Source organism: Cnephaeus nilssonii (genome assembly GCF_951640355.1).
Source record: "Cnephaeus nilssonii genome assembly, chromosome: 2".
NCBI classification, from domain to species: domain Eukaryota; kingdom Metazoa; phylum Chordata; class Mammalia; order Chiroptera; family Vespertilionidae; genus Cnephaeus; species Cnephaeus nilssonii.
The window spans coordinates 47,310,574-47,326,368 of NC_137073.1; the positions used below are offsets into that span (position 1 = coordinate 47,310,574).

General features: G+C 41.1%; 1 protein-coding gene across 1 annotated transcript in view; it reads right to left on the reverse strand.

Moving 5' to 3' along the window:
- LVRN (laeverin) overlaps positions 1-15,795 on the reverse strand; it is a gene marked incomplete at its 5' end in the record, with an annotated part of 64,821 nt that overhangs the window by 28,747 nt on the left and 20,279 nt on the right. Inside the window, 3 exons of the mRNA XM_079799505.1 lie at positions 6,532-6,645; positions 8,503-8,657; positions 14,344-14,470. Of these exons, the coding sequence (XP_079655631.1) occupies positions 6,532-6,645; positions 8,503-8,657; positions 14,344-14,470 (396 nt within the window). The remainder of the gene's footprint in view (positions 1-6,531; positions 6,646-8,502; positions 8,658-14,343; positions 14,471-15,795) is intronic.

Below are 15,795 nucleotides of genomic sequence, written 5' to 3' on the forward strand. Positions count from 1 at the left end.
GATAAACTTTCAAATTCTATCCCACTTCCATTAGCCTATGTTCCAATCATCATTCTATTAGCACAGTGTTTTTAGATTTATTAATAGCATTGATTAGGCTCTTACCAAACTCTGAGAAAGCCTGTCATTTAGGGCAATGCATGCCAATAAAGACAATCTTTAATGTCAATAAAGGTCACCTGGGGATTTTGTCAAACTCATATTCTAATTCAGTTGGTCTGGGTTGGGCCTATATTTTAACCAGATGACCTGACATTGCTAATTTGAGAATCACACTTTTAGTCACAAAAATTTAGAGAAGACATCTACTTAAGTCTCTTCTTATTCATTAAGTATAGGTTTTATTAATTTAACACTCAAGAGTTCTGCGTCTGCATATGGTTCTCTGATTTTCCTTCTCAATTTTAATCTAATGACTAGATTAAAAGTCCATGATCTCTCAAAGATCATTGAAATAAGGCCTTAAGCTTAAAAAATTTTTTTAAAGCTTATGCTAATTTTCTCAAGTGCCAGGATCTGATGTTCTTCTAGCAAGGATTGTATTCACTCCGCTGCACAGTAATTGAGAAATGTAGACTCAGAAATGAGTAATTAAGAACCAATGATGAAAAAATAACTAAATGATACAAATAGAGGATAATCTTACCATCTAAGCTTCAAAAACACCAGTAATATGTTTTCAAGTTTCCCAGATATGACAATACCTTAACCATTTTATTTGCATTAAGAGGTACTGATTGATGTTAATATATTCTATTCAATTAAGAACAGGGTAAAATTTTAAAAGTGGGCAGAAAACCTGAATAGACATTTCACCAAAGAGGACATACAGATGGCTAATAGACATATGTAAAGATGCTAACAACACTAATCATCAAAGAAATGTAAATTAAAACCACAATGAAATACTACCCCACACCTGTCAGAATGGCTAACATCAGTACGTAAATCAACAAACAACAAGTGTTGGTGAGGATGTGGAGAAAAGGGAAACCTTGTGTACTTTGGTGAGAGTGTAAATTGGTGCAGCCACTATGCAAAATATTATGGAGGGTTTTTAAAAAAATTAAAAATGGAACTGCCTTATGACCCAGCAATTCCACTTCTGGGAATATATCCAAAGAAATCCAAAATACTAATTTGAAGGAATATATGTACCCCTATGTTCATTGCAATAGCCAAGACAGGGAAGCAACCCAAGTGTCCATCAATAGACGAGTGGTACATATATACAATGGAATATTACCAGGTCATAAAAAAGAATGAAATCTTACCATCTGTGACAACATGGATGAACCTAGAGGGTATTATACTAAGTGAAATAAGTAAGTCAGAGAAAGACTAATACCAGATAGTTTCACTTATATGTGGAATCTAAGTAACAAAATAAACTAATGAGCAAAACTGAAACAGCCTTATAGAAACAGAAAACAGACTGATATTTGCCAAAGGGGAGGGAGTTGGAGGGCTGAGTGAAAAAGGTGAAGGGATTAAGAAGCACAAATTGGTAGTTACAAGACAGTCACATGGATGCAAAGTACAACATAGGGAATAGAGTCAATAATATTGTGATAACTATATATGGTACCAGGTGGGTACTGAGAAAATTGGGGGAGAGCACTTTGTAAAGTATATGACTGTCTAACCACTATGCTTCACATCTGAAATTAATACAAATAATGTTGAATGTAAACTGTAATTGAAAATAAAAAAGAACATAGAGGGTAAGTCTAATCATTTTGGGGGAATGGAACTTCTTTCTTTATTGACTCTAAGCATAGAGGTATAGAGAGTATGGATAGGGCTTTTGAAGAAAACTAAGATTTACTGCATGTATATAAAGTTTATATATATAAAAAGAGTCATATAAACACACACACACACACACACACACACACACACACACACACACTCACACACATACTGGCTCCTTGAGAACAAGAACACTCCCGGGTGCTTTCTCTGCAGAGCACGGTGCTTAAAGGCATGGGCTTTGCAGTTGGAGAATTTGGAACTGCATCTCACCTTTGGTATTTAATAACTCTGAAACCTTGCACAGTGTACTTAATGCTTCCATGCCTGTTTCCTCAACTATAAAATAGAAAAAATAACAACTACATTCAGATGATTGTTTTGAGGATTAAGATGATGTGTGCATAGAATTCACAGTACCTGGCACTTAAGTCCTCAGTGCTCAGTTAATGGCAAAGACCATATTACTGTTGTCACTCTCGTCAATATCCTAGTAATTAGACTGGATCCAGACAACTGGGTTATAATCACAGTTCTGTCCCAATCAGGAAAATGAACTTGGCAAGTCACTTAACCTTTTGATATTTCATTCTGCTGAACTATATAATGTCCAATCCAAGGGAGAAACAACAGAGGCACCACAGAGTAGCTGGACTGCAGGGTTGTGGACATTTTATAGGATATCTGAAAAGGGGAGAGTAGGTGCATGGAACTGGGACATTCAGATGCTGCTATATCAGCACTTCCCAGAAACTGTGATTTCACAAACAGATGCAAAAAAATTTTTTAAGTCTGTAGGGCTAAGACAGGTTTGTAAACTTTTTATTCTACTGTCTTTTATATATATATACATCATCTATGTATCATTAACATCTATACTAATAATAGAGAAATAGGAGCTATATATATAATTGATTTCAGAGAGGAAGGGAGAGGGGAGAGAGATAGAAACATCAATGAGAGAGAATCATTGATTGGCTGCCTCCTGCACGCCCCCTACTGGGGATGGAGTCCAGAACTCCAGCATGTGCCCTTGACCAGAATCAAACCCGGGACACTTTAGTCTGCAGGCCAACGCTCTATCTGCTGAGCCAAACCAGCTAGGGCTCTACTGTCTTTTTAATCAACAGAAACAAAACATCATCTATGTACCATCACCATCAATACTAATAATAGAGAAATATGCAAATTATCCATTACAGTGTCACATCACAATTGGGTCAGCAGGCTACGTCCCCTCCCTCTGCTCAGACAGCTGCAAGGACTGGGGTAGAATAAGATACGATAGGAGGGGGTAAGAAAGGAGAGGGAGAGGAAGGCAGGCCTGCATGCAAACAGGCCAACAGGAGAAACAGAAATACAGGAAGGGAACAAGAAAAAGCTGCAGGAATGGAAAAGGGAAGGAAATGCAGGGCTGCACACAGGAGAGGGTGTAGACCACAGGGTGGGGCAGGTGCGCCCAGCGAGGGGCGGGGCAGACATGGGAGGAGGGCAGTGGCTCCCGGCACGGGCCGTTGGTGGGGAGGCGGCCACAGGTCCAGGACAGAGTGGTGGGCGGTCCGAGGCCTTCTGGGTGGAGGTGCTCCTGTTTGGCGGTGGCGGCGGCAGCGCCGGGCTGCACGGGTCTTGGCCACCCTCGCTGGGCCAGGCGTCCCGGGCAGGAAATGGGAGCAGGACAGCAGCGGGGAGGCTGGGAAAGAGGGGACGGTGAACACTTGGCCGGGGCTGAGCCCTGGGCTGGGGGTTAATGCCCCCCCTAACGGAAGCTTTAAGAAGGGAGGGAGGGAGGGAAGAATTTATAAAGGAGTCAGCAGAGAGCAGAGTTAAAGAAGGAAAGAGGATGTATGAGTGAACTATAGGAGCTATAATGAAAATCAAGTATAGTTGTGTACTGGGGACAGATTTTAAAAGTAGGAGTCAGAAAAGAAAAAAGATAAATGATAGTGAATAATTAGGCAGGTAGATAGATAGATATTAAAACAGTGGAAGTAAGTAGAGAAGAATGTATGGGAAAGGTAGGATGAGAGAGAAAGAGGGAGGGAAGAAAAGTTTTAAAGGGGAGCCGGTAGAGCTTAAAAGGAGAATGGGAAGAAGGAAGAAATGGGGGAGGGAGCAAAGCAGGTCCGAGGGAGGAAGTGAAGAAAAAAATTAAGGTGGGAAGGAAGGAAAAGGGGAGGGAGGGAAGGGGTAAAGATAAAGGAAAGAAGGAATGTGGGGAGGGAGGGAGGTTAGGAGAAAGATGGGAAGAAGGATGATGGAACAGAAGTAGGAAATAAGGAGGAAAGAAAAGTTGATAAATGATGAGTCAGTAGGAAAAAGTGTTACATAAAGGAGAGAGAAAAATTGTGTGAGAGGGAGAAGCCAATAAGGAAGTCAAATACAATTGTGTGTGAAGGGGATAAGATTAAAAAAAAAAAGTTAATAGGGGCGACCAGGCCAGCAGGGGAGAGCAATTAGGGGTGACCAGGCTGGCAGGGCAGGGCAGTTAGGGGGATCAGGCAGGCAGAGTGGTTAGGGCAGGCAGTCAGGTGAGTGGTTAGGAGCCAGAGGTCTCCGATTGCAAGAGGGATGTCCAACTGCCAGTTTAGGCCCGATCCCGCAGGCCTAAATTGGCAGTTGGACATCCCCTAAGGGCTCCTGGATTGGAGAGGGTACAGGTCGGGCTGAGGGACCTCCTCCCCCATGTGCACAAATTTCGTGCACCGGGCCTCTAGTCTACACAAATAAAAGAGAAACATGCAAATTGACCGTCACTTTGTGACACCCACAGCCGATCAGGAGTGAGTATGCAAATTAACCCTACAAAGATGGTGGTGGCCCCACCCCCCAGTCACTCCAGGCCTCTAGACAGCACACATGCAAGCGCTGAGCGGCCAGGCAGGGCGGGACACCTGCTATGAGGGGGAGGAGGGAGCTGAGGGAGATATAGGAGTGGTGCTCAAGCTAGAGTGAAGACTGAAGGCTCTGGCCGGAGTGAAGGCCTGGGTCCCAGGTGCCAGAGGAAAACCGGTGCCGGCAGCCAGGGGAAGGAAGGCCTATTGCACGAATCTTTGTGCAACGGGCCTCTAGTCCTTTCATAAAAGGCAAATTTTATTACCAATATATTCTTATAAACTCCTTCAAAGTGAAGAAATTTAGCCTGTAAGGAAGAGCTGGCCAGTGGAGCTCAACATTTCAAATAACAATACACTCTTTGAATGAGTGGGGATGGGGAGAGGACAAGAGACCAAGAATCCAGCTTGGGAACCACTTGGGAGGTGAGATGAGAAAAAGGCTGGCGAAGAGCAGCAGAAAGAGCTGCCCTAAGCATCAGAGAGGTGGTGGGAGGCAGAACTAGAAGGGAAGAAGGGCCTCTGGTTTGTTATAAAGGGGTGAGGTTTGTGTCAAAGGATGATATTAAATCTAAACACGTAAACATCTAAATAAAATAAAGTCAATTTAGCTTTATCATGACATCCTGAAAGCACTACCTAATTACTCTAAATAAATTATCAAAAATATAAGTTAGAGTTGAAATCATCAGAATTGCATACCCATAAATTTATCCTTTTTTTCATATTATTAGTTACTTAAAACAGCAAAATAGCCCTAACCGGTTTGGCTCAGTGGATAGAGCGTCAGCCTGCGGACTGAAGGGTCCCAGGTTCGATTCCGGTCAAGGGCATGTACCTTGGTTGCGGGCACATCCCCAATAGGGGGTGTGCAGGAGGCATCCGATCAATGAGTCTCTCTCATTGATGTTTCGAACTCTCTATCCCTCTCCCTTTCTCTCTGTAAGAATCAATAAAATATATTTTTAAAAAAACCCAGCAAAATAATATGAGCTATAATATATAAACATCAGCAATATAATATATACTAGAGTCCCTGTGCACAAAATTCATGCACTGGAGGTTGGGGTGGGGGGGGTCCCTCAGCCTGGCCTGCAGCCTCTCACAGTTCAGGATCCCTTGGGGGATGTTCACCTTCGCAATCCAGGATCCCTCACTCCTTACTGCCCGCTTGCTCGCTCCTTACGGCTTGGCTCGCTGCTCCTTAGTGCTGCCATGGAGGTGGGAGAGGCTCCTGCCACCGCTGCTGTGCTTACCAGCCATGAGCCTGGCTTCTGGCTGAGCAATGCTCCCTCTGTGGGAGCGCACTGACCACCAGGGGGCAGCTCCTGCGTTGAGCATCTGCCCCCTGGTGGTCAGTGCTCATCCTAGTGACCGCTCATTCTGGTCGTTCCACTGTAACGGTTGCTTAGGCTTTTATTATATAGATTATATATTATATCAACTATATTATATGTGAAATTATATGTACTATTTTAAATATATAATATAGCATATTACTTATCATTAAAGTCATAGACCACCAATTACAACTGCTTTAAAATTATACACATATACCTTAGGTAGGAATAAGTGAGAATAACCTAAAATCAAATAATAGGAAAAGATTATACACATATACCTTATAAGGTTATATAATAACACGTTAGGCAACCTTTAAAAATCTTGTTTTCAAAAATAATTAATAATTTGTGGAAATGCTTTTGCTATCATTTGAAGTTAAAAAAGGCATTACACATTTCTGTGTAATTCCCACTTTTATGAATATTTACAATAAATAAGCCTAGAAAAAGAAAACACATTAAAAACATAACACTGATCATCTCTGATATTACAGATAATGTAGTATTACTTGTATTTTTTATGTTTTACACATTTTCAACAATAACTATGCATTACTTTTATAAGTAGAAAAAAATATATAAATAAATTTGGCAGACATACTTACTCCTGGGAGTTTAGGATTGAAATAATTAACTACTCCAAACTCAAAGTGAGATGCGAAACCTTCATTGAGCCAGATATTGTTCCACCAACTCATTGTAACCAAGTTTCCAAACCACTTTTGAACATGGAAAAGAAAAGAGTTGTCTTAAATTTAATTTAGGTAATATTTCTTGAAATTGCATGTTAAATAAATGTAGAATCAAAGACAAACTTCATTTGCTATCAATAAAACAGGATTCCAAAAAAACATGTTGTTTTAACATGAAAAATATTAGTCATGCATTCATTTCCCTGAAATAATTATTTCACATTCAAAGTTTGAAAGCAATTTTTGTTTTAAAACTGTGATGTTCAAAAATAATGAAAGCCAGAGTAGCATTTCTTAAACTGTCCACTTTGCCCATAAGTTAAATAAAGCAGAAGTTCTAAATGATCACTTAATATCTACTAATTACAGCATCTTATACAGCAGGATTCGGCTGTAAGCAATTATGTTTTAAAATATGATTTGATCTGTGCCCTGTACAAATCACTCAAGTAATCATGTTCTGCAAAATGGTACCACTATAATTATTTTCTATTTGAGCTTAATAGAAAGTGTCAAACAGATGATGAATAGAATCAGGAAAAAAAAAACACAATAATTTCCAAAACCAACAAATCCACACCCTAGTATTTAACCAAATTATTAGAACAGCTGTGATGTGCTAGGAGTTAGCCTGTATTCCAAAACAAAAACAATGTGTCACTTAGGATATAATAAAAAATGACACCTTGGATGACTAATCAAAACTTGTGGAAGTGTGTGTTGAGTGTGTAACAGGGTGTTTGTTATTCAATCCCAGTAAATCACTTTCCCAAAATTTCTTATGGAACCATATAACAAAATAATTTCATAGTTTAGTTATTTCTTTCTTGACTGGCTTGTATTAATGGAGCCAAGGTCAAAAGACACGATGAAAATTTCCATCAAACCAAATTTCCATCAAACTAAGCTTCTCCAACCACAATATGAAAGTATATAGTTCTAGTGAAATGAACTTTGTTTACATCAGTTTGGGGATGCAGCTCGAGGATTAATTATCACTCATCTCACTGACATTAATATATTGTATATATCCCTTTAACCTCTCTTCCCCCCCACCCCGCCCCAAAAAAGAGTAACAATCTACTAATGAAATGTGGATATCTTTCCGTGACCTTTTATGATGTACCTTATTTTGAGATGGCATGAAAACAAATAATCATAACTCTTCTTGGCTTATTTTTCCTGAAGGGAACTTTTTGGAGCAAGTTAATCCTTGGATGTAAATACCTAACCCTCCAATGGACTGTAAGGTCTCATCACTGTGATCCATCAACAACTGTTCAGATCTACCCAGGATCTGATTACATACAGCCTCCCTTGTTTTTCATATATATATATATATATATATATATATATATATATATATATATATATATATATATATATATATATTAGAGAAGGCAGAAAGGAGAGGAGAAGAAGAGAGAAACATTTATCAGCTGCCTCCTGCATGCCTCCTACTGGGGATTGAGCCCACAACCCGGACATGTACCCCTACTGGGGATCAAACCTGCAACCTCTAGCTGCATGAGAAGACATTCAACCAACTGAACCACACTGGCCATAGCTCCCATTTTATTTTTTAAATATTTTCTTTTTTAGAGAGAGGGGAAGGAAAAGGGAGAGAAATATCTATGAGAGAGTGAGACAGCGATTGATTGCCTTCTTCATGCTCACTACCAGGGATAGGCTGCAACCCAACCAACTGACCCATACTGGCCAGGGCTCTCATTGTCCCATTTTTTGAATAAATTTTTAAAAATTTGGTGTATGGCAGGTGTTGCTGTTTTTCTTTTTTACTTTTTTTTTTTTTTTTTTCTATTTTTGGTAGAGTAGCTGGAAAACACCTTCATGTGAAATAAGAGAAAACATTTTACCACGTGCCTGATGCCCGATCTCATGGGAGACAATGTGGGAGATCACCGTCTTTTTTTCTGTTAGTTGATCATCTGGTTTCAGCAATAATAATGACTCATCAAATATCATTAGTCCCCAATTTTCCATTGCACGGTTGTCAAAAGTAGGCAAGGCAATAATGTCTAAATGGAATTCAATGGAGGAAACAATAGAATCATCTCTTTCAAAAAATTTGAGATTTCCAGTTACAAATATCTCAAAGTTAAATCATATAAGTACTGAAAAAATACAAGTAAATATGTATAATCTGAGAGTAGACTTTAAAGACAAAAACCAAAGACAGAAGCCAGAAAATAAATTGTTTTGATTATATAAACACCAAATACAGTAGGTCCTCGGGTTACGTCGGTGATCCGTTCCTATGGCATGACGTAACACGATTTTCACTGTAAGTCAGAACCCACCTACATAAGCACCTATGTCACTCACATGGAGCACATACACAGCAGTAATGAAGTGAAACAGTAAAAAAAATTTAAAAGAAAAATAACAATCCCTGACCTTTACTTGTGGTAAATAAATAATAAAAAACATAAAGCACATATGTACATACGTCGAAACGACAAAACTTTTTTTTTTATAAATAAACTAGTGGCTCGGTGCACAAAATTTGTGCACATTAAGAGGGGATTAATTAGAGGAAATATTTTAATATTGCTATTTGCCCTTTCTCTATAATAGAAGTGTCAGAGATGAAAGAAAATTAGTAAAATGTATATGAAAATCTTCTTCCTGTCAGAGTCTAGGGCGTGCCGCGGGACCCAGAGTCAAGTCCCTGCCCACCCATGGTGCCTCAAAATCACTCGAGACCCAGATCCAGCTGGCTCCACTCCCATTGGGCGAGATCCAGACCCAACCAGCCCCACCCTTGTCAAGCCCCGCTGGGTGGGGAGCACAGCCTGAGGTTCCCCAGCCTGGCGCTGGGGCACAGCCTCAGGTCCCCTGGCCTGGCACCAGGGCAGGGGGTACAGCCTGAGGTCTCCCGTCAAGCCCCGCCAGGAGGGGGGTGCAGCCTGAGGTCCCCTGTCAAGCCCTGCTGGGTGGGGGGGCATGGCCTGAGGTCCCCTGTCAAGCCCCACCAGGCAGGGGGGCACAGCCTCAGGTCCCCTGCCACGGCCCAGCACCACGCAACCTCAGGTCCCTGCTGATTGCTCATTATGGGAACTCGGCCTCCGCTGTGGGTGCAGCCATCTTGTGTTATGGAAACCCCCACACACACTGTGGGCACCGCCATATTTGTGATGGCGTGGTGGTCAATTTGCATATTCCCCTTTATTAGATAGGATGGGAGATGGCGACATAACCACGAAATGACGTACATTGAGTTTGACGTAACCCGAGGACTGCCTGTACTTTTAATGAAGGACTTGTATCCAAAATATACAAAGATCTCTTAAAAGTCAACAATAAGCAAATAAACAACTTTATAAATTTGGCAAAAGATCAAAACAGATACGTCACTAAGAATATATACAAATGAAAAATAACCATATGAAAAGAAGCTCAACATCATATATCATTAGGAAATTTCAAATTAAAACAATAATGAAACAAAAACAACGAGATACCACTCACTACACCCATTAGGATGGCTAAAATCCAAAACACAACACCAAATGCTGGAGAAGATTTGGAACAACAGAAACTCTCATTATTGCTGGTGGGAATGCAAAATGGTACAGCCACTTTGGAAGAAAGTTTGGTGGTTTCTGATAAAGCTAAACATAGGCTGACCATACAGTCTAGCAACTGAGCTTCTAGGTATTTACCCCAAAGAGTTGAAAATTTATGCCCATACAAAAACTTGCACACACATGTTTATTGCCTCTTTATTCATAATTGCCCCAAATGGGAAGCAACCAAGATGTCCTTCAAAGGCCAATGGATAAACAAACTCTTGGACATCCATACAATAGTGTATTATCCTATCTAATAAAAGAGTAATATGCAAATTGACCGTCACTCCAAGACACAAGATGGCTGCCCCCATGTGGACACAAGATGGCTGCCACAAGATGGCCTGCAGGGGAGAGCAGTTGTGGGCAGTTAGGGGTGATCAGTCCAGCAGAGGAGGGCAGTTGGGGGAGACCAGGTCAGCAGGGGAGGACAGTTGGGAGGACACCAGGCCTGCAGGGGAGGGCAGTTGGTGGGGGGACCAGGCCGGCAGTGGAGGACAGCTGGGGGGGGACCCAGGCCTGCAGGGGAGGGCAGTTGGGGGAGACCAGGCCTTCAGGGGCGGGCAGTTGGGGGAGACCAGGCCTGCAGGGGAGGACAGTTGTAGGCGATCAGGCAAGTAGGGAGGGCAGTTAGGGGTGACTGGGCCTACAGAGGAGGGCAGTTGGGGGAGACCAGGCCAGCAGGGAGGGCAGTTTGGGGGGACCAGGCCTGCAGGGGAGGGGAGTTGGGGGAAGGACCAGGCCTGCAGGGGAGGACAGTTGGGGGGGACCAAGGCCTTCAGGGGAGGGCAGTTGGAGGGGAACCGGCCTGCAGGGGAGGGCAGTTGGGGGGACCAGGCCTGTAGGGGAGGGCAGTTGTGGGTAATCAGGCCAGCAGGGAGGGCAGTTAGGGGTGACCGGGCCGGCAGAGGAGGTCAGTTGAGGGAGACCAGGTCTGCAGGGGAGGGCAGTTGGGAGCAATCAGGCCAGCAGGGAGGGCAGTTAGGGGTGACCGGGCCAGCAAAGGAGGGCAGCTGGAGGAGACCAGGCCAGCAGGGGAGGGCAGTTGGGGGGGGACCAGGCCTGCAGGGGAGGACAGTTAGGGGCGACTAGACTGGCAGGGGAGGGCAGTTAGGGGTGACCAGGCTGGCAGGGGAGGGCAGTTAGGGGCAATCAGGCCAGCCAGGGAGCAGTTAGGAGTCGATCAGGCTGGCAGTGGAGTGGTTAGGGGGTGATCAGGCTGACAATCAGAAGTGGTTAGGGGCAATCAGGCAGAGGCAGGCAAGCAGTTGGGAGCCAGCAGTTCTGGATTGTGAGAGGGATGTCCCAGATTGGAGAGGGTGCAGGCTGGGCTGAGGGACACCCCTCCCCCCCCCCCCCCGTGCACGAATTTTGTGCACCGGGCCTCTAGTTCAGTTATAAAAAGAAATGATCTATCAAGCTATGAAAATTCATGGAGAAACCATAAATGTATATCACTAAGTAAAGGAAGCCAGTCTAAAAAACCTACACATGGTATAATTCCAACTACATATCATTACAGAAAAGGTAAAACTATAGAGATAATAAAAAGATCAGTGGTTTTCAGGGACTTGGGCGGGGGGACAGGATGAATAGGTGGAGCACAATGGATTTTTATGGTAGGAAAACTATTCAGTATGATATTAAAATGTTGTTTACATATGTTATACATTTCTCAAAACTCATAGAACTGTGCAACACAAAGTGAACCCTAATGTAAACTATGGACTTCAGTTAATAATAATGTATCAATGTTGCTTCATCAATTATAATAAATGTACCACACTAATGCAAGATATTAACAGCAGAAACTGGGGGCAGAGTGGAGAGGAGGAAGAAGAGGTATATGAGAACTCTCTAAAAAATAAAGTCTATTTAAAATTAAACATTTAGTTCACTAAAAGATACCATAAACAAATTTGAAAGGCAAACTGGGAAAATTATATATCACAACTAGACAATATTTTTTTAGTAAAAAATTCTGACAAATAAAAAAATATGAATAATTCACTAAAGAAATAATTCAAACAGCCAATAATCTTATTTAAAATGTTCAACTTCTTTACTTATCAAAAACAAAGATTAAAATAATGGTACAACTTAATCTTTTAAGTGTATGAGAAGCTTACTAATTAGTACTGGTTAGCATTAGTATTAATAATTATTTATAGGAAAACTGGCACATGGCTTGCTGATGAGGTGTTTTTCGGAAGCAATCCAGCAAAATGCTTCATAATCTTTAGAAATGTTCCTACCCTTTGACTAAATCATTAAACTTTTGGAATCTATACTAAGGCAAATATCCCATATATTTGTAAACATTTTCTTACAAGGATTTTCTTTAGTGTCCTGAAAGTAGTTCCCCCAAAGTGGTAGAAGCAGTCCACATATTCAACCACTGAGGAGTAAATAGTTTGTCAAGTTGAATATGTAGGTATTCTATGTCTTTAAAATGACAATAAAAAATAGCCTGGCTGGTGTTGCTCAGTGGTTGAGCGTTGACCCATGAACCAGGAGGTCACAGTGCGATTTCCAGTCAGGGTATATGCCAGGGTTATGGGCTCGATCCCCAGTAGGGGACATACAGGAGGCACCTAATCAATGATACTCTCTCATTGTTAATATTTCTATCTCTCGCTCCCTCTCCCTTTCTCTCTCTGAAATCAATAATAGACATATTTTTTAAATGACAATAAAAAAGAATATTTAGTTATCTGGATCATGTCAATACATTAAAAAAAAACAAAAAGCAATTTTCAAAGAACAACTCTATGTTGCCATTTTGTTAAAAACAAAGAAGCAAACAGAAAGACAGAGATCCAGACTGACAGGCACTGGGATATACCCAAATGTCAGCCATGGTTACATCTGTGTGGTAGCATTGCAGGAGATTTTTCTTCTTTTTTATGTGTGTGTGCTTTTCCCTATTTTCCCAAAATTTCTACAGTGTTATCATTTATTACTTTTGTAGCTAGAAGAACAATAAAAGTTTTTTTTTCTTTTGCTACTAGAAGAAATCTCATTCATACAATCCATGCTACATCTGTCCAGTGAATGATCTATGCTGTGCTAAATTCAATAATTTAAGTTGGCCTTACACAAGGTTGAAGTTGACAGTGTGTAGTAAAGTGTGTACCCAGGTCACTTCATAGCCTCCACAGATAATGCTCTATTATCCTGGATCAAACTTAGTTGCCTTAGCCTAACCTTTTACACTCGGATGTCGAGTGTGACTCGACACGGTTAGCATCGGTAGCAGCTCGTATGTCGAATTGTATTGAATGTATCAATAATTTGAAATATAAAAAAATCCAAATAAATAAATTTGTATGAAAAGAAACTCCAGTTTTTTATTCTACTGCCGCGCTTTGTAAAATATGGGGTATTTAAAAAATTAAATCCCGAGTAGAATAAAGGAATCGAGAAAAAAGCAAGCAAGTGCAAAGGGTTAAGTTTCCCATTCTTCTAACCTTCCCTTTCCTTCACCCACTCCCATCCCACCCGCCAATACATGACAAAGGAACAAAATACATTTACATGATACCCTCACTCTAGAGGGAACAAAAAACCACATTGAACAACTTTCTAAGCTGAGTGGCTCTCTAAGGACATACTGTATAGATCTATGAGAAATAAAATGTTTACATATTTCCTCAAGAATCATATTATATTCACACATGATTCCAATTTTATATAGCAACAATTCACAGATGGGACTCTTAAATCCTAACCCAATGACTCAAAACTAAAGCATATTTTTTTAAACCAACAAAACCTTACTAAAGGGAACTGGAGTGACTCACGCAGGCCTGCTAAAAGAATCCAGAGCATTGCATTGCACACTTGCATTATGAGAGAAAAGTACAGGATGCAGGAGAGGAGGCAAGGTCTGGAGGCTGTGAGGCTGCTAGCGAGGGATCCAAAGCCTGAGAGCTCCTTGCAGACCTGCGGGACGCAGGGCACCACAGGGACAAAGAGCAGACAGGCCTCCATGTTTTCGGGAGGGGATGGAACTAACTCCAAAACAGCACCTAAATGGTGACAGTGGGTCCTTGGAGGCTCATCTGGATATGACCTCATCCCAGAGCCCCATAAAAGGAAAACAACTGCATTGGAAGGGCAGATGACTCACCTGTTTTGGGAAGAGGGTAACTAATATTAAATAAATCTTCCAGAAAAGAGAAGATGGGGCCTGTGATGTTCAAAGCAAAGTCTGCATTTCCATTTGCAATGGCGTCTTTCCGGGCCCAGATGCGTATCTAAATAAAAACAATTGAGCAGTGATTTGAAAAGGCAGTATTGGAAAGTGGCAGCCTGCTTGCTCCAATTCCCTGATACTCTAGAGCCAAAGTCACAGTTTCACAAGAAGCTACATAACAAAACATTTAAATGCATATGCATGCTGAGAAAGGCCCAGAAGGCTCTTCTCTGAGTTGTGAACAGTGGCTCCCCCAAAAGTGTGTTATTTCAGTCTTTGGCAATAACATGTATAACTATTGTAACCCCAAAACAATCTGTGCCTACCCCCGTGGAAAATGTAGCTTCTATGTCAGAGAGTAAATGGGCACCGTGGGCCTTTATTTCCTGGTTCCAGACATATTCTCAGTGTTCCAAAAAAGAATTGTGTAGTTAGTGAGGGTTACACAATAAACAAATTTGAATCGTGCCAACTTAAAATGGTTTGTTAATGAAAACAGTAATAGTCCCATCTTACTTTCAAAACTTAGAATACGGTTAATTTCCCTTATTTTAAAGAGTTCATCAGAAGTTTTATGACTTTATAGTTGTTGAAGCAAGTAAATTATATTCTCTGTTTATATATATAGTAGGTAAAAAGAAATCCCTGGCATGTTTTATTAGTTTAATGTAACCATGTTGTTTGGGCACTTGGAATTTATTTGCATAATTTTGGTGACTACTGTAATTTGCTGTTGTTTTAACATTCATTATTATTTTAATATGAAATTATTTTATACCCCAAAACAATGCCATCTAAGCACTTTTTAATGGAGTTGCTAGTGTTAATGTTGAAGAACATGTATGAAACTCAATAACCCTGAAACGAAAAGCAGAGGGAGAAGGGGAATTAAAATAATTGTCCTGGTGTGAGTACAGTTAATTTGAGAAAGATCTCTCTGCAAAACATTAGGGAAAATGCTAAGGAAATGAAAAACAGCACAACAATATTTGCAAATTACTGCACGTCAAGAGCACATTCACCTTACTTTGCTTTAATTTCTGGTAGAAAAATGTGTCTTGAAGCACGTAAATTTTGAATTATGTGAGATCTTCAGGAATGCTCCCCCTTCACAGAATGTAACCACCTGCTTGTGAAGCCTTCTGCACTGATCCCCTGACTCCTTCCAACCTCCCCCTTGCTTCAGAGGTCTCATTATCCTCGGAAAAAGGGGCCCAGGACTGAGCCCTACTTCTACAATAAACTTACCCTCCCCAACGCTAGTTCTAATCTTTGCATCCTCAGAAAGACTACTAAACCAAAGCCCACACTACTGAGTGGAAAGAACAATCTCCTCTCTCCACATTCAAGATAATGAATGCATTTTAATTCATTTAATTATTTGGA